The sequence below is a fragment of the Cataglyphis hispanica genome, chromosome 6 (assembly GCF_021464435.1).
Source record: "Cataglyphis hispanica isolate Lineage 1 chromosome 6, ULB_Chis1_1.0, whole genome shotgun sequence".
Lineage (NCBI taxonomy): Eukaryota > Metazoa > Arthropoda > Insecta > Hymenoptera > Formicidae > Cataglyphis > Cataglyphis hispanica.
Window position 1 is genome coordinate 557,831 of NC_065959.1, and position 23,530 is coordinate 581,360.

Here is a 23,530-nt window from a genome sequence, read left to right on the forward strand (position 1 = left end):
GGCTTTACAAGTCACTCAATTAGAGTCTTTTTTTTCAATCCAATAATCGGGAATTGTTGATTTAAAATCTAAAATATATCTAAAATTGTTTTTTAAAATTTATGGTTAATAATTAATGCAAAGTGCAAAATCTTTTATTAAATAATACTAATATCAATCAAGAAATTGTATAATATATTTTAACTTTTTTTTTTACACAACAGTATTATTTTTTACAGATTATTATATACAATATTTATACCAATTTATTGGATTATATTTATGAATAATTAGTACAGAAGTCTAAGACCAAAACAGTTAAAATACACAAATAAATATACGCGTAATCTGCGCTCTGTGCTAGTGATTCGAAAAGACTAAAGCATTGTAAAAAAATATTCTAAGTAATATTCATTTGTTTATACATCTTGCTTTATATGCATAATTTCTGACTTATCCATAATGAATTGTCACTATCAAACGTGTTTCATACATATCTAGTTATAGTTAATTATACTTTTCTTCCAGTTTCCTCAAAGTCTTTTACTAATATCATTATAATATTTATAATTTTTTTTTCTTGTTATAATGGCAAACGTGTATTCCACATCGCGAGATTACACGAAACCGGCTATCGACCAACGAATCGCTCAATTAGTGAAAAGAAGAATTGGTGCACGGGAAGATTTGCCCACGGAGAGTACAAAAGAGCGACTCGTAAGTTTGCGGGTTTAATATTTTTCTTAAGTAGCCTCAATATATTTATATCATATTTTTTTCTAGGATATTATTACAATATTTAATAATGTAACAAACATAATATTTTAGAAATATTTGTCAAAAAGTTTATCAAGTAACAAAATAATCAAAAGAATAAATATAAAGAAATGGATAATAAATAAATAAATATTTAAAGAAAAATTTATTTACATTAACAACATTTTAAATTATTTATAGTGTTAAAATGTTACATGATTTTAAAAAAAAAATCTGGTTTTCAGTATACATGAATCTTTTAATTTTTTTAGGCAAAATTCAAGGAGATTCGTAACGCCAGGCAAGGATTATTAAAAATTACACATCGACACGTCTTGGAGACAGCGGCATATATTTTGAATACAGATGCTGAAGTGCTGGAAGAAGGAGTTCTCGATAAAGATGATTACGTAAATGTATTTAGCAATTTTTTTGTCGAGGGCGGAAAACAAGCTATTATTGTCTATTTTCAACCTATGACTCCTCCGACATTTGGTACGAAACGATCATTGTATTTAATATGACATTAACGGCGATAATTATACTGTTCTATATTATACCGCGATATATATGAGATTTATCATACAGAATCCGGGCGATGGACCCCGCAATTCAACAAAGAACAGCAAGTTATACGTTGCTGCATAACAGATGGTACTACCGAAGAATTTTCGGGCAAATGCGTTATAGTTTATCGATTAAAGTCAAATCTTGAATTTGGAATGAAGCAATTACTTGATGTAAGTATCTCCGTTAAAAACTAAAGCTCTCGTAAAATCTATTGAATTTATATCGTATTATTTGATATATATATATATATATATATATATATTCACAAAATATAAAGTTTTAATTTACTTTGGCATTCGTACATAAGATTGTATTCAGTTTCACAGAGCAATTTATGTACATACTTTCTTTTTCTTAGGATTTTCTCCAAAATGTTTCATGCTGCTCTTTATTTTATCTTCTACATAGGAAACATATTACGCCTATGCCGAAATGGACCATGCATCACACAGTACACTGGCAGCTATATCTGATTTAATTTCGCGTTTACATGGACGAACATTAATTGCTAATACGCAATGGGGAGAATTGTCGAGAAGCGAAGCTGGCGAAAAGATAAAGAACGATTTTATAGGCGATTTTCGAGATTTTTGTGAATTTCTTGATAGTAAGTAATTTACGATTTACATTTATTCGATTATTATAATTGAATCATGCGGTTTTAAAACGATACATGTTCACTCAACTAAATTTAAAATTTTACTAAATTTTTTAGAAAAAAAAACCAATTTTTAAAAAAAAGTACTAATCTTATATTTTGCAGAAAATTTATAGTATTTGTCTTGACTTTTTTAAACATATTTCAAAATGTAAAATCATGATTATGTACAAAATAAAAACGCATTTTACTAAAAAATAATCATGGACATATATTGTTTTAAAATCGAATTGAATATGATTCAATTATTAATGTATCTCTTTTAGATATATGAGATAATCCTATTTTTTCTTTTTTTCTATAGTGACAAAGATAGATTTGGAAAATATTATATGCTTTCAAATTAATTGGGATCTTTATCAAAAGTGTTTGGCGCAGCTTGAAAATATTAGAGAGAACATTTATAAATTGGACGTTATCGAAGCAGCAGAGGCTGATGTTAAAATATGGGAAAAATTGATGGAACGGGTATATAATATTTTTACCGCCTATATGTTAATAAAATTGTTAATAAAATTTCACAACTTTTTAAAAATGATTTTGCATAGGCCATTGTCGAGAGTCAACAATTGCGTAGGGAAACTGAAACTGTAGGGCCATCCGTGGAACTTGCATATTGGAGGAGATTGTTTGCTCAATTTTCATCGATAATAAATCACATGAAGTCTCCCTATACTCAATCATTTATACAACTATTAACGGAAGCAAAATCAAAAGTTGTTAAGGTATAAATTTGTATTATATTTAAATGTTGTATTATATATCAAATAAAAATATTTAATTAGTAAGTAAGTAAGAAAAATAAATAAATATTTACAAGTATTTAAAAAACCAAATGATAAGAATTGTTAAGAGAGAAAAGTAATAAATAATAATTTATAAATATATTGTAGCTATGTAAATATATATATATCATTAATTTTAATTGATTATATTTTAATCGATTATATAGAGATGGAAGATATTAGGAGATCATGTAATAAAGATCCATATTCTATCACAAGATAACGTGAAATATTTATATGCCTTAGAAAAATTTACACAGCCACTATACAGATTAGATCCAACGAAAATAGGAGATCATTTGCCCGCTCTCATGTACGCAATAAGAATGATTTATACTACCTCGCGATTTTTTAATACAAGAAAGATGGTAACCGCAGTATATGTAAAGGTATTTTTCTAAAATAAGTTATTAATATTTAAATTACTTTTTAAGTGTATTAATTGCACATTAATCAAAATTGAAAATATAATTTTTATTCAGATAACAAATCAAATGATATTAGCATGTAAAGCATATTTGACAGAAAATGGAAAACTGAGCATTTGGAATGAGTCGAAACATATTATGATATCTAAAATAAAGGTGATAATCAAATAAAAATGTATAAAATTGATGTCTTCTATCCCTTTTCTTCTTAATTTATTTTACAATTAAAACAATTAAAACAAATAAAATAAATGTAATATTTTTATACAGGATTGTATTAAATTATGTGAGACATATCATAAGTGTTACGACGATATGTGCAAAAAGGTCGAAGAATCCGCAGACGAAAAGCCTTTTGAGGTATCCAAAATATATGTTTTTGGAAAGTTTGGCACTTTTAAAACGAGAATAATAAAAGTGAGTAAGTAATAAATAAAAGTAAAAGTAATGTCTATGCATAATCACGTTATTATAGTAACTTTTATTTATGATGTATAACATAGATCATGGATATCCTTGAAACAACACGAATGTACTCAATTCTGCACAGTTCGACCATCGAAGGAATTGACACATACGCGCAAAAATATACAAACTATTTTAAAAAAATTTCCTCGCAAAAATATGATCCTTTGAATCACAGAAAACCATATTTTAATTCTGATTATGATGAATATAAAAAGAGTGTAGCGGAAATGGATGTGGAGCTTAGAACGTTCTTTTATAATCGTATTTCTCTTCTACCAAATATAACTCAGAGTTTAGAATTGATAGCTAGGTAGTATATGTGCAAACTTTTTTTTTTATATTATTTGATCACACGTAAGAATATATTATACAATCCATTATGTGCTCTTTCTCAGATTTAAAAAATTAAATCTCAAGCAACTAAGGATTGATAGAAAGTGTTTAGAACTCGTCACAATGTTCGAACAAGAAATTGAGAATATTCGCGATAGATATAACGAGGATAGATCCGATCCACCTATACCAAGGAATATTCCACCTATCACTGGTAGAATTCTATGGATTCGGCAATTGTATAAACGTATTGAGATTCCTATGAATATGTTTAGATCGCATCAAAGAGTAATTACGTATGACTCTATGCAGAAGTGTGTTAAAATATATAATGCACTCGTCGGTGCGTTTATTCATTACGAGTTAATATATCACAAAGCATGGTATGATGCGGCTAATATTGTAAGTTTAACATTATTACTTAAGTTAATTAAGATTCTAGTCAAGAATTTTCAAATTATGTGCAATTTTAGATAAATATGTATCTTTTTTCTATTCTCTTTAAGGAGAAATAGATTTAATCGATATAGTATTTTTCTAATCTAAATTTACATAAAAAATTTTAAATGTTATATAAATTTAAAAATTAGAATAAATAAACGTTTAAAAATAATAAAATTTGAGAATTGCTCATACTTGTATATATACATGTATATTATTATTGTTTTAAAATTTAGATTCTCTCTCGTCGATATAATTAAGGAATATAATAATGTGATATTAATACAATTTTTAATTGTGTTAGGTTCGTCTCGCATTATCATCACCTATGCTTGTGCGTCATCCAAAAACAAATAAATACTGTTTAAATTTCGATTCTTACATATATGAAGTAATACGGGAATCGGAACATATATCTAAGTTTGGATTAGAAGTACCAGATTTTATACAAATTTTAATGTTTTGCAAAGATAATATATTTTTATCCTATGAGAGAGTGAAAAAATTGCTTCAGAGAAATGATTTCCTTAGGTATATAAATTTATTTTATAATTATTGATCTAAGTTTTTTTTGTGTATATATTTACGTATTCATTATTTGTGCGCGCAGACGCTCCATCCCCATCATATTTTTAAATTTAATGAAGCTTGGACTCGTCAACCTCGAAATTGCTTTTTATCCTTGTCTATCAATAATTACGTGGTCCTCGTTAAAAATTCCTAAAGTATGCGCTAAGATACAGGAAACGATTCAGAACGCAGAGATATTTCTGAAAGAAGTGACAGATATGAAAGAAGCGAGGGTGGATGAAGTATTTGAATCTATTTCGGAAACAATATTACTTCAAATAGATGAACAACCGAAAAGTCCAGAACAATTTTTAGCCGATAACTTAGCTTTCCGAGATAAAATGGCAATTGACTTGGAGGTAAAATCTTCAATAGCGGAGAAAGCTGTTTTCATGATTATTAATAAATTTATGGATCTTGTAACTGATCCTACCGTGCAAGATATTAAATATAAGTGGTTGGATCTTGAAAAAATACAAAAACAAGCGGGATGCGAGAGCAAATTGATACAGGGACCTTTCGAGCCTGGTATTATATTTTTTCAGAGTATTTATGAAGTTACGTATCATTCTGTGTTAGCATTAAGAAAGGACTTAATCAAATATAGGCTTTGGTCTTATCGAAAGAACAAATAAAGTGAAAATAAATCAAGTGCATAATGATTGCATGGAACTTTTTTCATATTTCAATAATAAATTGATAGAAGTTTTAGTAAAGTGCACAAAGAATTCTTTAGACTTATTAAAGAAAAAAGCGACCATGATAAGGTATTATAATACGCACATTTTTATATATGCTTATATTTATCTCACTATACTATATTTATATTTTATGGTTTTTATATTAATAAGAAAATTATCAATTTATATGAATTATATTTTAGCCTATTAGTTGAAGAGTTTGAGCTAGATAAGCTCGAACCTCCGATTATGATGACATATTTCGTTTTACAAATACCGAATATTATAATTATCCCATCGATAGAAGAATTACAGAACTACTTTGGTAAAGTTATAACAAATATTGTAGAAACGCACAAGAAAGTGTTTGTATGGGGACAACGATATTCTACAAATATGCAGCCTAAAGCGCTTGGTAAGGTAAATTATAATATTATATAAAATATTTAAATTAATTGTTAAATAAATATATGTGACAAATATATTATTAAAAGAAGAAGGAGAAAAATATTGCTATATTTTTATCAATATATTAGCATACAAAGCTTTTTAAATAAATCTTTCTATTGTCAAAGTAGTAACTGATAATAACTGACACAGTAGTAACTGATAAAGAAAATAGATATTTATCTTTGATTATTTATATTTATTATAATTTTTTTAACTTGGGCAGGTAAAGAAGATCATTTTAATACCTATTTTCAAAGTGTATTAGATCATAAAGATATAATAAGGAGCTCAATGAGTCTACAAGGTTTAATATTAATGTTGAGAGATGATGTTTCCAAAATTGGCAATGTACGGAAATTTAATATAATATGTAATTCAGTTACATTTATAGCAGTACATAGATGATAATTTGTATTAAATATAATTATTAATTTTTATTTAAATATAATTATATATTATAATTATTTAGTCATATTTGCGATATTCCTATATATGGGCAGAGGATAGAAATGATATAATACAAGCATTTGTTGACTCCAAACCTTTTATACAAGAAATCAAAGAGAAATTTATAGAATATGAAGATTTAATGACAAAAATAGAGAATTTACCTGATCGACACATACTTGGTCCTCTTCAAATTAATACAAGTATGTAAAAGTAATATTGCTAGAAATGTTACTTTTTTAGAAAACATATTTTAGTCACGCTCATCTCATTAAAAAATAACAATGATAATTGTTAATATTAATATTCAATTTAAATTGTTTTCAAGATTTCTGTAAGTAATTATTTTACAGATAAATTGAAATTAGCATTCTTGGTTGAAGCAAGTGCGTGGAAAAGATCATTGGGTATTATTTTATCAAATAGTTACAAAAAAAAGTTGCAAACTGTGACAGACTATATTTCTGAAAAAAACAAAGTTCTCTCCAGAAATATTAAAGATTTAGAAGATGTTAGAGTTGCAATGAAATGCTTAGGGGAAATACGAGACGACTTTATATTATTAGACATGGAACTGATTCTAATTGAAGAGACTTACACGTTGATGGCAAAATTCAATATAGATATATTGAAAGAAGATCAAGATATAGTAGACGGATTGAGATATAATTTTAGCAACATGCTTTATATGGTATTAATTTGTTGCTTTTACTTAATTTTATTCAGTGGATTTTCGTATATATACTTCATATTGCTTACATTAATAGAAACTATGTTTTAAAATTACACGATGAATAATATCCATATTTCTTGTAGGCGAAACAAGTTCAAGCAATTATATGCGAGATGCAAGAGCCATTGAGAAATGAACTTGTTAGTGGAGTTGCAATTCTTAAAGAAAAAGTGGCTCAATTCGATATAGATTTTGAACTCAATGGCCCAATGGTTGAAGGAATACCTGCAAAAGAAGCCAGCGAACGGTATAATGTTTTATGATTATATAATTGTATTAATTTGTATAAATATACTGAGAAATCAATCTATATATCAATATTAAGAGAAGGTTTAATTCTAATAAAAAAAATACTTATTTTGAAGTGTGTAAAGCAATATGTTGATAACAATATTTTATTTTTTGTCTATTATCGATTTCAAGACTTATCCTGTTCCAAGTACGCTTTGAAGAATTATGGGAAAGATATGAAACCTACAGCAGCGGTGAAAGTTTATTTGGTATAGAAATAACGGAATATCCAGCTTTGCAACAGAGAAAAAGAGAGATTAATTTATTGCAAAAATTGTACACGTTGTACTTACAAGTTATGCATACTATTGACAGCTATTATGATATTCCATGGTCTGAAATTGATATCGAGGCAATCGAAACTGAATTATCCGATTTCCAAAACAAGTAATTTTATTTATAATTTAATTATATAAATTTATGTAGAATTCTTGTGATAAATGTTACAATATAATTTTTTTAGATGCCGAAGATTACCGAAAGCTATGAGAGAATGGCCAGCATATATTGATCTAAAAAAGAAAATCGATGATTTCAACGAAATGTGTCCATTATTAGAGATGATGGCTAATAAAGCTATGAAAGACAGACATTGGGAGAGATTATCTAAACTGTGTCATTATTTTTTTGATGTGGAATCTGAAACTTTTACCTTGGCAAACGTTGTGCAAGCACCACTGCTAAAATACAAAGATGACGTGGAGGTATATCTAAATAGTTTTTGCAACATTTAATAACCATTAATTATTGTTTAAATTATATTTTTTTCTACAAAGCATAAATGGCATATTCAAACATTATAGGACATATGTATTAGTGCAATAAAGGAACAAGATATCGAATTCAAATTGAAACAGATAATTGCAGATTGGGCGATTGTGAATCTGCAATTTTCCCTTTTTAAACAAAGAGGCGAATTAATGCTAAAAGGTATTGAAACGGCTGAAATAATAGCAATGCTTGAAGACAGTTTAATGATTATAAGTTCCTTGATGGCAAATCGGTATAATAAATATATATTAAAAAAAAAAAAAACTAAAATCATATTTATGTGGTTTAATATAATACACATTCTCTATATATTGATCGAATATTATGCAGTTACAACGCACCGTTTAAGAAAGAGATTCAGTTATGGCAAACTAAGCTTAGTAATACGTCAGAAATATTGGCGAAATGGTTAACGGTGCAGAATCTATGGGCTTATCTGGAAGCAGTATTTATCGGCGGTGATATATCAAAGCAGCTGCCTACCGAAGCAAAGCGTTTTAATGTAAAAAAGATTACGAGAAGATTTTATCAAAGAAAAATAATCTAAACATTTATTATTATTATCATTATTATTTAGACTATTGATAAATCTTGGGTCAAGCTTATGCTTCGCGCACGTGAGAAATTGAACGCGGTGGAAACGTGTACTGGAGATGAAACCATGAGCCAGTTTTTACCTCATTTGTTAGAACAACTAGAATCGTGCCAAAAGTCTCTTAGCGGGTACACATACTATCAGCAAAATAAAGTAATTATATTTAGATTCAATTGTTAAATTTAATCAACAAATTTTACTAATATAGCTATCTGGAGACAAAACGAGTTATTTTCCCGAGATTCTGCTTTATATCAGATCCTACCTTGTTGGAGATACTTGGACAAGCAGCGGATTGTCACACAATACAGAATTATCTTGATGGATTTTTCGATAATATGGCAAAGGTAAAAATAAAATCTAACTCATCCATAAAATAAAATAATTACGAGGTACAACAATCCTGCCGTATACTTTGCAAAAATAATTTTTTTATCATCCCTGTAATTTTATATGGTATAACAGAAAGTTTATTATATTTTATACATAGCTAAAGTTTTCCGAAAAGGAATATGAGAAGATTATAGCAATATATTCGAGGGAAAATGAAGAAATAATATTAGAAAAAGAAGTCGTATGTACAGGAGGTGTGGAGAATTGGCTAAATACCTTGTTAACTGTCCATATACAATCCGTGGGCGCCGTAATTTCGTTAGGATTGCAGTCATTTTATACGCCTGAATTTGATATCTTGTCGTTGATAGAAAATTCTGTTTTACAAGTGAGCAAATATATTATATATATATATATATATATATATATATATATATATATATATATATATACAATAATTAGAACAAAGATTAGATTATGTACATAATTAAAATAAAAATTTGAATTTAATATGTAATTTTATTTTCTGTAGGTGGGTTTATTATCGTTACAAGTTTTGTGGACGCGCGATACCGAAATAGCAGTCACAACTTTCAAACGTGACAGGTCGATAATGAAAAGAACTAATCAGTGGTTTCAAGATTTATTGAATAGTCTTATAGAAGTTACAGTTAAGGATCTTACCAAATATTCTAGAGCAAAATACGAATGTTTAATAACAATACATGTGCATCAAAGGTATACTTGTTTCTAATCCGACAATTACAACGTAATAAAGATCGTTAAATTTAAATCGCGTAAATAAATTTTTCAGAGACATATTTGATGATCTGTGTCGTTTCAAAATTCGGAATATACACGATTTTGTATGGTTGAAACAATGTCGATTCTACTACGACGACGAATCAGAGGAAGTCGCAATCAGAATAACCGACGTGGAATTTACTTATCAAAATGAATTTTTGGGTTGCACAGATCGTCTCGCAATTACGCCCCTTACAGACAGATGTTACATTACGCTAGCGCAGGCTGTGGGTATGATACGTGAAAAGTGTGGTGGCATTTACACCGTTATTTATATTCCGTCATTTATTATCATTCCTACAAATATTTCTCTTAGGAATGAATTTCGGTGGAGCTCCCGCGGGCCCTGCTGGCACGGGTAAAACAGAAACAACGAAAGACATGGGAAAAGCGCTAGGAAAATACGTTGTTGTGTTTAATTGCTCCGATCAAATGGATTTTCGAGGTTTAGGCAGGATATTTAAAGGACTGGCACAGTCCGGTAGCTGGGGATGTTTTGACGAATTTAATCGAATTGATCTACCAGTATTATCCGTTGCCGCACAACAAATAGCAATCGTACTTAATACGCGAAAAGAACGAAAAATGATTTTCTTGTTTAGGTACACAATTTTACAAACACACAGTCATTTATTATGTAAAATTATTTTTATTATTTCGTATTAAAGGATGTTTGTCTTTGTATAAAAAATGTATGTCTTCATATAACGTTTTATCATTTCTTTTTAATTTGCTCATTTCAATTGTAAGTTATTCAACCGTTCATATATATTTCAATTTACTGTGAATATTAGCATTTTAAAATTTTAAATTATAGACAATGTTATATTTTAGTAAATTAATATAAGCTTTATTTGCAGCGATGGTGAATTGTATAAACTCAACTACGAAGTTGGAATATTTATTACCATGAATCCCGGATATGCTGGTCGACAAGAATTACCGGAAAATTTGAAAATACAATTTAGAAGTGTGGCTATGATGGTTCCCGACAGACAGGTACAATGAGATTATTGTCTTCTTCTTCTGTACATTATATCATTATCACAAAGCTACACTTCCAGATTTAGAGAGAAACCGGATTTATAATTCATAAAATTTGTATAAAACTTAAAATACAATAACTATATTGTATGAATTTAATTTTGTTTGCAGATCATAATGCGAGTGAAACTTGCGGCATGCGGTTTCAAAGAGAACATAGTATTATCGCGGAAATTTTTTACGTTGTATAAATTGTGCGAGGAGCAACTCAGCAAACAAGTGCATTATGATTTTGGATTAAGAAACATTTTATCGTGTTTACGGACGCTCGGTGCTCAAAAACGCGCGCATCCTACCGATTCCGAGGAGACCACACTTATGAGAGTATTACGGTACAAAAGCATAAACAATTGCTATAATCTTGTATGTTATAAAAAATTGTTCGAGTACAAAAAGAGATAATGTACTTCTGCATTAATTTTTGTAGTGATATGAATCTATCTAAATTGGTGGACGAAGATGAATCTCTTTTCATGTCGCTTATTGAGGACATGTTTCCGGGTATTAAGCTAACAACGCAAACGTATAAAGAATTACAGAAAGCGATTGCTAACGCTACAGTTGTTCTTGGCATAATGAATCATAGCGAATGGAATTTAAAAACTGTACAGGTATATCTGGATATTTGTAACATATAGAAGAAAACAAAATTTCTTTTTAATTAATTTCAAGTGTCAAATGAATACGCAAAATTAACATATATTATCATTGAACAAAGATGAATAACAATAATGTTGTTCATTTCTATAGCTATACGAAACATCGCTCGTTCGCCATGGTTTGATGGTTTTGGGACCAACGGGATCTGGTAAAACGCAATGCATGTGGGCGCTAATGAAAGCTTTAACAGAGATTGGTTTACCACATAAAGAAGTTAGAATGAATCCAAAAGTTGGTATTTGATATTTAATTAAATATGTCTTCATTATGTATCAAATATTTCAACATAGAAATAACTTCTCTCTGAGTTAATATAAAAACTATCGATAGGCGATAACTGCATCACAAATGTTTGGAAAACTCGATGTTGCAACAAACGATTGGACGGATGGTATATTTTCTACTATATGGCGAAGATCTATGCAAGCAAAGAAAATAGAGAATTTATGGATCGTGTTGGACGGTCCTGTCGATGCAGTATGGATTGAAAATTTAAATTCCGTTCTGGATGACAATAAAACGTTGACATTAGCAAATGGAGATCGCATTATTATGGCAGCGAATACAAAATTAGTATTCGAACCTGATAATGTGGATAACGCGTCTCCGGCAACAGTATCGCGGATGGGAATGGTTTTTGTTAGTGCTTCTGTGCTAAAATGGAATTCAATTTTAGAGGTAATATAGATCCAGGGTTTTTGTCATAGCAATACTTTACGTGCGGAAATCCATTTCGACGTTGCAATACTTTTTATAGGCTTGGCTTAAAAAATGTTCCAACAATGAAGCTGAAGTGTTACGAATGTTGTTTAATAAAATATACGGCGATGCGCATACGTTTGTTCAAACAAAGCTTCATGCAAAAATGATGCTCTTAGAAGCGCTTTATATACGGCAATGTATTGACCTATTGGAAGGTTTGAATGTCGGAACTGCTGATCCAACCAGTAAATATGTGATATTCTCTTCTGTACTCAAATATTTATTTACTAGAAATGGCTATAAATATTAGCATTATAAACAGCAAGCACTTTATCAAACCATATTTGTCTTGTTTCTTTTTTTTTACGTATCCTTTGCAATTTTATATTTTCTTATTTTTTAACATGTTATTAATTTGTTAGTATTTTTAATAACAAGACGTATAATCTATTAGCAACAGATTAAAATTAGCTAGGATCTGTAGCTAGTTTCTAATGTTTGACAAAATATTTATGCAATACTTTATTAAAATCATAATTTACAGAAGTATTGCCTCAACAACATATCGAAAAACTCTTTCTGTTCTCTCTCATGTGGAGTCTTGGTGCTGTATTAGAGCTTGACGGGCGATTCGCGTTACAAGAGTTTCTTGTAAATCACGAATCACATTGTAACTGGCCAAGTTATACAGTTCGTATGATGTATCATTTTATGACACATTATTCAATTTGTTGAAATAATGTAGCATTCTTAATCTTTTTACGATTTATATATATTTGGATAGGAAGACGAGACTATTTTTGAGTATCTAGTATCGGACGAAGGAAAATGGGTACATTGGAGTAGAATGGTGCCAATATTCGAATATCCTCCAGATCGTGTCTTGGAATACTACTCTATACTTGTGCCTAACGTCGATAATACAAGAACGTTATATCTAATCGATATCATAGCGAAGCAGGAAAAAGCAGTACTCTTAATAGGTAAATAAATTAATATGTTTTAATGATATATTTAGCTCAATTAAATGTAAATCATTGTATCTTAACATTAATTGTATGTGCATAAAATGAATTAATAGGAGAAGATGGTACCGCAAAAAGCGTAATGATGAAAAGCTACATGTCTAAGCATGATCCCGAATATCATTTGAATAAATTTTTTAATTTTTCTTCAGCATCCACGCCTAACATGGTTCAGGTAATATCTCCGAGTGTAAATAAATTTTAAACTCTTTAAATTCAAATTTTTAAGATTTATATCCCCGATATTATACTTTAAATTACTTTATTTAAATTTAAAAACCTTTGTTTTTAGCGTGTATTTGAGAGTTACGTTGAAAAGAGAGTGGGTCTTACTTATGGTCCTCCTGGTGGACGTAAAATGAGCATTTTTATCGACGACATAAATATGCCGACCATAAACGAATGGGGCGATCAAATTACAAACGAGATTGTCCGTCAGTTAATGGAATACAAAGGATTTTATTCCCTAGATAAACCGGGTGACTTTTGCACTATGCAAGATATTATGTTACTTGCCGCGATGCGTCATCCGGGTGGAGGACGAAATGATATCCCACCGCGACTGAAACGACAATTTAATATTTTTAATTGTACATTACCGTCTAATAAATCTATGGATACCATTTTCAGTAAGGAATTTACTAATAAATTTAGTAATAAAATACCATAAAAACATGATAATTTATTCAAATTAATTTATAACAATTGCAGGCGTTATTGGTCACGGCTACTTTTGCATCGAGAGATTTTCTGAAACTATCGTCGATTTCTTGCCGAAACTTGTACCATTGACGAGAATACTATGGCAGCAAACCAAAACGAAAATGTTACCAACTCCAGCAAAATTCCATTACGTTTTTAATTTGCGTGATCTGTCCCGTATTTGGGAAGGAATACTTAGAATAGAAAGAGCCGAATGCGAATCTATAACGACGCTGCTGAAATTGTGGGAGCACGAATGTATACGCGTGATATCGGATCGGTTCGTTATTCTTACAAAATGTTAGTTTAATTATCGCTACATAATAATAATAAATTTTTAATTCTTTTTAGCTTCACCAATGCTGAAGATAAAGAATGGTTTCAAAATACGTTGAGGGAGGTTGCGGAGAAGATATTAGGACCAGATTTCGAATATTATTCTCCGACTGAGACCTATTTTGTTGATTTCTTGCGCGAACCACCAGAACCGACAGGTGACGAGCCGGAAGATTTTGTATTTGAGGCACCTAAGGTTTATGAAGAAATGCCGAGGTATATCTTTTCTAATCTCAGATTTTTATCCGATTGATTCAAAAACAGAATTACATTAATATCTTCATGCCTCTCACAGCTACGATGTCGTTATCGCGAAAATTCAACAAAATGTAGAGCAATTTAATGAATACATACGCGGCATACGTCTTGATTTGGTCTTCTTTCACGATGCTCTGGTGCACTTGATACGAATATCGAGAATACTTGGAGTTCCCAGAAGCAATGCATTACTAGTGGGTATCGGAGGCTCCGGTAAGCAGAGTCTGACGCGACTGGCGTCCTTTATTGCGGGATTTACCTTCTTCCAAATAACATTATCTAGGCAAGTATTAGAACTTTGCTAAACATTTAATCGCAGAAATCACGAAAATGAAAAATAATTACGATAAATATTCAAATATTCAAGTGTTCAAATATTAAATATAAAATTGAAGTAAATTTTGATTTTATTTTTGAAATATGTTAAAAGCTTTACTTTGTATATATGCATGTATATATGTTTATGGAAATATTGCGTAAATATTTTTAATACTAAATACAATATACGAGTAAAAATGTGTAAAAAATAATATGTGTAATTATATAATTTTAGGATTTATAATGTAGCTAGCTTGATGGACGATTTACGAAAGTTATATCGCATCGCCGGTACTGGTAGCAAAGGCTTCACATTTATTTTTACCGACAATGAAATAAAAGACGAAGCATTTCTAGAATATATAAATAATGTGTTAAGCGTCGGCGAAGTGGCCAATCTTTTTCCAAAAGACGAGTTAGATGATATTTTGACAACTGTCACGCCGATAATGAAAAAGGACGATCCTCGACGAGCGCCGACACAAGACAATCTTTATGATTACTTTATATCGCGTGCGAGAAATAATTTGCATATCGTTTTATGTTTTTCACCAGTGAGTGTTCCTTTACTGTCCTTTACTATCACTTCTCAAAAGAATCGCTTTTATTACGGCTTGCTGAACAAAGTTAATAAAGTTAACAATTAATTAAAATTAATTTAGTTGCTAATTATTTATACAGGTTGGTGGAAAGTTTAGATCTCGAGCATTAAAATTTCCTGGCCTTATATCTGGTTGCACAATAAATTGGTTCTTAAGATGGCCGAAGGATGCATTATATGCAGTCGGTGAATATTTCTTAGACAAATATAAGGTCATATGTAGTTCAGAAGTAAAGCGACAATTAATGCAAGTTGTAGGTGATATTCAAGATGACGTAAGCGACACATGTGCAGATTATTTTGACAGGTACTTTATCTTATCTTTTTTTTTTTTTTATTTTAATGTTTGTGTATGAAAATATAATTGAACCAATTTTATTTTAATAAATGCAGGTTTCGACGTCAAGTATATGTGACTCCAAAATCATTTTTAACATTTCTCGATAGTTATAAAATGCTATATAAGCAACGTTTAGATAACATTAATATGCTTACTTCTCGTATGACTGGTGGTCTAAGCAAATTAATTGACGCTGCAGTTCATGTTGATATATTACGGAAAGAATTGGAAAAAAGTCAAGAAGAAATTGCAGCGAAGAATGTGCAAGTAGAAGAGGTAAGTATAGGAATATTTTTATAAAATATATCAATTTTATTATAGATCCTGTTAATTTTATTTTCTTATAACATATAATAATATAACATTTTCAGATTCTTGTTAATGTGAACGAGAAAAAAAAAGATGCTGAGAGTGTGAAAGCAAAAGTGCAAGTGTCAAAAGATGAAGCGGAAGCGATTCTACAAGTGATTTCTAAAGATAAGGCTGTGGCGGAACAAAAATTAAAAGCAGCGGAGCCTGCCTTGTTAGAAGCTGAAGCTGCGTTACAGGTAATGCATTATGAGCAGCAATTTAAATTAATTATATTAAGCACCTTTGTTATGAAACAAATGTTTGTTGAAAAAAAAATTTATATACTTTAGACTATAAAAGCAGCAGATATCGCTACTGTTCGTAAATTGGCTAAACCGCCGTATTTAATTACAATTATAATGGACTGCGTTCTGATTTTATTTGGAAGAAAGTTAGAACCAGTCAAACCTGATTACGAACATCAATTTCTAACACCTTCATGGGGAGAATCCTTAAAGGTAAATATATATCATACTAATTTCCAATTGATATCTAATCCCTCTTTCTCTCTCTCTATTAATTGGTAAAATCTCAAATTTTTAAATATGCGGTTTCTTAATTTAAGTCAAACATTATTCGCTTTTATTGTAGATGATGGCTGATACTAGATTTTTATATAATATACAAAATTTTCCAAAAGATAATATAAATGCTGAAACTGTCGATTTAATGTTGCCGTATATAAATTATCACATGTATACTTACGAAGCTGCAAAACAAGCTTGCGGAAACGTAGCGGGTCTCTTACAATGGACTATCTCTATGGTTGCTTTTTATGAAATTAATAAAGACGTACTACCTTTAAAGGTATAATACCCCGATTAATAAATATTAATACAGTATAAAAATAGTCATTGTCAATTATTAATTTGGATAAGAAAAAACGCTTCATATTTAGATATAACATAATATTCTTTTTCTTCAATTGTCAAGTCTAAGAATAACATTAATTAAAAAATGTCAATAGAAATATATATTTAAAAAGTATGTATTAATTAAAATATATAGTTAAAAAATATGTAATAAAAAAGAGGAAAAATTGTAGGCAAATCTTCTTGTACAAGAAAGTAAACATCAGAAAGCCAACAAAAATTTACTTAAGGCGGAAGGACAGCTGAAAGAAAAAGATGACGCTTTAAAACTCGTGCAAAGTGAATTTGATGCCGTGATGCAGGAACGACAAGTATAATAATGTTAAGAATAATAATGATACATTAATTAATAATAATATAATACATATATGCCTTATATTCATTATTAGATAATTGTTGACCAAGCTGCGGCTTGTCAAGCCAAAATGGATACCGCGGCTGCTATGATTGAAGGATTATCCGGGGAAAGAATAAGATGGACGGAGCAAGTAACTGTATTTAAATCAGAAACAGAACGTCTTGTCGGAGATGTATTGGTACTTACCGCATTTCTTTCCTACTGCGGACCATTCAATCAAGAATTTCGAGTTCTTTTGCAGAGAAAATGGTTTGACTTTATACAAGACAGAAAGATTCCAATTTCTGTTACCATAAATATTGTTCATATATTGGCAGATACAGCTCTGGTTAGTATATATACTACAAGAAATGTAATTATAATTTTTACTAAATAAAAAAATATTTAATTTGTTACATAGATCGGCGAGTGGAGTTTGCAAGGTTTGCCGACCGACGAATTATCTGTTCAAAATGGGATAATTGTGACGAAAGCATCGAGATATCCTCTTTTAATTGATCCACAATTGCAAGGCAAAACATGGATAAAAAATAAAGAAATGAATTTTAATTTACAAGTATATAGTAAAATAAAATGTAAAATACAATAGATAAGACTGGTTTGATATATAAGATCTTAATTTATTTTCCAGGTAACATGGTTTACGCACAAATACTTTAGAAATCATTTAGAAGATTCTGTATCGTTAGGACGACCGTTGTTAATCCAAGATGTAGAAGAAGACATAGATCCAGTGTTAGATAATTTGCTGGAAAAGAATTTTATAAAAATGGGATCTTCCTTAAAGGTAAAAAGATAGTTTTGGTTACTTCTTTCTGTGTAAGTTAATATTTATTTATTGTGATAGGTTAAATTAGGCGACAAAGAAGTGGATGTTAGCAGGGATTTTAGACTTTATATTACAACAAAGCTGCCAAATCCTTTTTATACTCCCGAAATATTTGCTCGTGCATCTGTAATTGATTTTACTGTTACTATGAAAGGTAAAATTATGTTATATATATATACTTTTGATGTAATGTTTTATAAATTTATATTTTATTTATTTAATTTTCTACGCTTGAATTGTCTTATGTTCACACAGGCCTAGAAGATCAACTTTTAGGAAGAGTCATTCTAACAGAAAGAAAGGAATTGGAGACAGAAAGAACGCAACTGATTGCCGATGTAACCGCAAATAATCGAAAGATTAAAGAATTGGAAGCGAGTCTTTTACATAGATTGGGAACTGTTCATGTATGCATTTTTGAAGCGTTAATTAAATAACTGTGCAATATACAAATCTAATCATATCATTTTTATAATATTTTTCATACTTTTAAAGGGCCCTTTGATAGAAGACGTTGAATTAATGGAAGTATTAAACACTACGAAGCAGACAGCGGAGGAAATAAATGAAAAGCTGACTATCGCAAAGGATACGGAATTAAAAATCGATACAGCACGCGAAGAATTTCGACCGATCGCAACGCGTGGTAGCGTTTTATATTTCTTGATATGTGACATGCCACACGTCAACTGCATGTATCAAACGTCCCTCGTTCAATTCTTAGAACGATTTGATATCTCCATGGAAAGGTAAATACGAATAGCTTTATTAGCGTTAATAATCTGCAATGTGTTGCGATGTTTTTAATATTAATGAAAACGATCTTTTTTTTGTCGAGACACATATATGGAATCATAATTCTCTTTAGGTCCGAGAAGAGTCTAATCAATCAAAGAAGGATAGCTTATATTATCGAGTACCTAACGTATGAAATATTTAAGTACAAAGCACGAGGACTCTACGAGATACATAAATATATGTTTATTCTGTTGATGACATTAAAAATCGATCTACAACACGGCAGCATTTCGCACGAAGAGTTTCAATATTTTATTAAAGGCGGCGCAGCGCTGGATCTAAAAGCAGTCGAACCAAAACCTTGCAAATGGATTACGGATGTGACATGGCTTAATTTGATTGCACTCTCGTCATTGCGACAATTTCAGTACATTGCAGCTCAAGTGCCCGCTTCCGAGAAAACTTGGAGACATTGGTTCGATAAAGATGCACCAGAGGAGGAAGTTATACCAGATGGTTATAACACATTGGACACATTCCGACGATTGCTCTTAATTAGGTAATCTTCTAATATATTCTATTTAATATCATGTTTGTACAAATTAAGATTGAGCAAAATATCATATAAAAACGTATTTCATGTATAAAATACTGTATGTCATTCATGTGTAAAATATTTTGAAAAATTTAGCGGTAAGCAAAGTGATGTGTTTTATAGAGCTTGGTGCATGGATAGAACGTTGTCGCAATCTAGGAAATACATAGCATCTTCCTTAGGAGCGAAATACGCAGAGCCTGTGATTACGCTTTTGGAAGTGATGCATAGCGAGTCAAGGCCAAACACGCCAATGATCTGTTTCTTAAGTATGGGATCGGATCCTACGCATAGTATCGAGCAACTCTCTAAGAGAATGGAGATTGTTTGTAAAAGTGTATCAATGGGACAGGGTCAAGAAATTCATGCTCGTCGATTGCTCAATAACGCGAAAACTGAAGTACATACACGACATAGAGAAAAATTTTTTTCTTTTTCGAAATGTACAATGCTCCTTAAATATTAATTGGAATAATTTTTAGGGTTTTTGGGCATTATGTCAGAATTGCCATTTAGGCTTAGAATACATGATGGAATTGGTGAACTTTCTTTTGGAGATGGAAGCACCTCATCCGGATTTCCGCGTATGGATCACGACGGAACCGCATAAAGACTTTCCCGTTTCCTTGCTGCAAATGTCTATAAAATATACATACGAATCTCCGCAAGGTTGATATCTATTTTTACATCTTTGAATAAAAATGTATGCATCTCATGTAAGGAAAATGATGAAAGCGGGATATATAGTCGAAATATGATTTTTCTGCGTTAGGCATACGCGCTGGTTTGTTGGCGACGTATAGTGGCATGAATCAGGAAATGCTGGATCAATGCGACGCTCCGCAATATATACCGCTAATATACACCGTGTCTTTTCTGCACACGATTGTTCAGGAAAGACGGAAATTCGGTCCTCTGGGATGGAGTGTGCCTTACGAATTCAATTTGGCCGACTGGTTGGCATCCTGTATGTTTATAAATAATCATTTGAATGATTACGATTTGAAGCGCGGTATAAATTGGCAGATTGTGCGGTAAATGAGAATTCTACATTGTGTATCTTTCTTGCCTTTAGCTGATGGTGTGTCAATACTTTCTATTGTATATATATATATATATTACATATTTACAGTTATATGATAGGTGAAGTGCAATACGGCGGACGTGTTACAGACGATTACGATAAAAGACTGTTAAATACTTTCGCGAAAGTGTGGTTCTTAGATGCGCTTTTTACGGAAGGTTTCGTTTTTTACAAGGGTTATCCTCTCTTGGTATTTAAGCAAGTGAGCGATTATCTACAGGCAATAGATGCCATGAGTACCATAGATCCGCCGCAAGTATATGGCTTACATCCAAATGCAGATATTACGTAAGATGCTTTTAAGAAAAAAGAAACAGATATGTATATATAAAAATAAGCAGAGTTACGTAAAGTAATTAAAAAAATTATATGTGCATTGTAGATATCAGAGTAACACTACGCAGACTGTACTGGATACAATAATATCTATACAGCCGAAAGAAGCGGGTGTTGTTGGAGCAGAATCCCGGGAGGTGGTTGTTACGAGACAGGCAAAGGAAATGCTGGAAAAAGTTCCAGTAGTGTATGACATGTTTCAGGTTAAAGACAGGTTTGCGTCAATTTGTTTGTTGTTTTAAACTATTCATTATTTTTTTCGAGCGATTAATAAAGCGATATAACGACCTATTTTCTTGAATCTGATAAAATTGATCAACGAATTTTTTAACGTTATCATAGATTACGCGCAATGAATCATGTTGCTCCGATGAATATTTTTCTAAAGCACGAGATCGACAGAATACAAGTAGTTATAAAATTGGTCCGCGCTACACTCAAAGATCTTTTGTTGGCTATAGAAGGTGTAATTATAATAAGTGAGGTAATTTTCTTATTAGAGTTCTAATTATACGCTTGTTAAAGCACAGTTTCACAAAGCGAATAAATGTGAATACATTAAAGGAATTGCGAGATGCTCTCGATAATATATACGACGCGAAAATACCAAAAATCTGGAAAGCTCGATCATGGGAGTCCGTTTCCTTGGGCTTCTGGTTTACGGAATTATTAGAGAGAAACCAACAATTTTCGACTTGGCTGCAGACTGGAAGACCGGCAAAGTTTTGGATGACCGGATTTTTCAATCCGCAAGGTAAATAATATAATTTTACGTTAAACAAATTTTTTTAATGTAATTTTATAAACATATAAAACTTGATTAAAAACTCGATTTATAGGATTTTTAACGGCCATGAAACAGGAAATAACGCGGGCTCATAAATGGGCTTTGGATAATGTTACGCTTCATAATGAAGTTTTGCGTACTATTGCAGAGGAGATCAAAACACCGCCAGCTGTATGCAATAATAATTAGTGTAATACACACATACAACGTTTTGCGTAAAAATTAATAATGCCAATATTTGCTAAACAGGAAGGTGTTTACATCTATGGATTATTTCTGGAAGGTGCCGGTTGGGATAGAAGAAATAATCGTTTATGTGAATCGGCAAATAAAGTTCTTTACGTATTAATGCCGGTAATACATATTTTTGTTTTACATAATGCTCCAGAGAAGAGTCCGAAATTGTATCAGGTAAAGTCTAATAGATTTTAAAATCTTTAATAATATAAATATTTCTTACGCAAATGATTTTTTTTTCTGCAGTGTCCCGTATATAAGAAACCTCAGAGAACTTACATATTATTAGTAACACCACTTTGGCTGCAAACTATAAAAAGTCCTGATTTTTGGATATTACGTGGTGTCGCTCTGTTATGTGATAATAAATAATTTTATTATTAATAAAAAAATTCTTGTAAACTCATCTCTGTTTTCAAATTTTTCACAAATTTTTCACGCATTGTGGGCGTTGAAAAAATTAAAGTTGTGCGTTAGCGTGTCTTAAATAAAATATCAGATAAAAGCAAAAAAAGAGCTAAAACATATATAAAAATTATCGAAAAATTAACAATGAATTAAAAAATAAGTTTTATATAGCAAACCGTCTGCATTTTTTTTATGATAAGCAATAATTTTACGGAATCTATGTTATCGATATGTCGAATCTGTATTATCGTCCAACTCGTAAAGTGGCGCATTCTGCTTTAGAGCGCGCCAACTATCTAGCGCGTTGTTTACGTAATTCAAATCTAATTGAATCGTGCGCGACATAATGCAAAACGAGTGCTTTGTGAAATTCATTCTTTTATATCTCTTGTAATCAGGCGCAAATTAATTGCGCAAACAGCAATCGACACTATAATTACTTTGTTAACAATGTAAGTAACATAATTATTATATTATTTCAATATTATCATACAATATATACGCGTTGTCGATAAAGTTTTGTTTATTAGGTTAAATTTCGATTTCCCGTTACGTGCAATCCCTTGCTTTCAAATTCTTTTATCTAGTATATATGTGAATGTTTATATGTTTAAACTTAAAGTAAATAGTCCAATGTATAGATTTGAGTACTTTGCTTATTTAGACGAAATATATAATCCGATGCATTTTTGTAATAAACATTTGTTTATTATTTCAGTATGATAAAAAAATACGAGCAGTTACAATAAGAGTGCCATAATAATTTCTTCAAATTTTTCAAATTGCAATGCGTGTGAAGGTATGTCATTTCTCTTCTTTCTTGTTATACTATTTGCCATGTGTTTTAATATTTATGC

At 30.6% G+C, this 23,530-nt stretch overlaps 1 protein-coding gene across 1 annotated transcript; it reads left to right on the forward strand.

The window, feature by feature from the left end:
• The first annotated feature begins 567 nt into the window (after positions 1–567).
• On the forward strand, positions 568–22,637 carry LOC126850566 (dynein axonemal heavy chain 8). Its single transcript, XM_050593705.1, has 66 exons — positions 568–696; positions 1,008–1,230; positions 1,324–1,475; positions 1,714–1,912; positions 2,268–2,431; positions 2,512–2,688; positions 2,916–3,137; positions 3,231–3,332; positions 3,447–3,593; positions 3,680–3,954; positions 4,040–4,379; positions 4,723–4,949; positions 5,029–5,516; positions 5,596–5,755; positions 5,872–6,083; positions 6,342–6,466; positions 6,588–6,768; positions 6,919–7,256; positions 7,382–7,545; positions 7,722–7,976; positions 8,053–8,293; positions 8,393–8,592; positions 8,691–8,862; positions 8,938–9,083; positions 9,164–9,302; positions 9,446–9,676; positions 9,821–10,026; positions 10,103–10,323; positions 10,409–10,694; positions 10,953–11,091; positions 11,248–11,468; positions 11,564–11,747; positions 11,887–12,027; positions 12,127–12,474; positions 12,554–12,743; positions 13,046–13,188; positions 13,283–13,481; positions 13,580–13,698; positions 13,816–14,152; positions 14,235–14,505; positions 14,577–14,777; positions 14,857–15,102; positions 15,373–15,691; positions 15,819–16,045; positions 16,132–16,354; positions 16,450–16,626; positions 16,720–16,887; positions 17,021–17,236; positions 17,475–17,612; positions 17,691–17,987; positions 18,060–18,215; positions 18,291–18,446; positions 18,507–18,642; positions 18,744–18,895; positions 18,984–19,237; positions 19,357–19,785; positions 19,945–20,221; positions 20,304–20,490; positions 20,594–20,855; positions 20,954–21,193; positions 21,288–21,455; positions 21,584–21,725; positions 21,806–21,995; positions 22,081–22,199; positions 22,278–22,439; positions 22,512–22,637. The coding sequence occupies exons 1-66, from the start codon at positions 568–570 to the stop codon at positions 22,635–22,637; spliced, it is 13,782 nt and encodes a 4,593-aa protein (XP_050449662.1).
• Positions 22,638–23,530: the final 893 nt, after the last annotated feature.

What these genes read in the sequence shown, in the direction of transcription:
- LOC126850566 (XM_050593705.1), top strand. Translation starts at nt 568, where the DNA reads ATGGCAAACGTGTATTCCACATCGCGAGATTACACGAAACCGGCTATC. An exon ending in TGTGCAGATTATTTTGACAG is followed by an intron (nt 16,046 to 16,131) that starts GTACTTTATCTT and finishes TAATAAATGCAG; the next exon opens with GTTTCGACGTCAAGTATATG. An exon ending in TCAATAACGCGAAAACTGAA is followed by an intron (nt 20,222 to 20,303) that starts GTACATACACGA and finishes AATAATTTTTAG; the next exon opens with GGTTTTTGGGCATTATGTCA.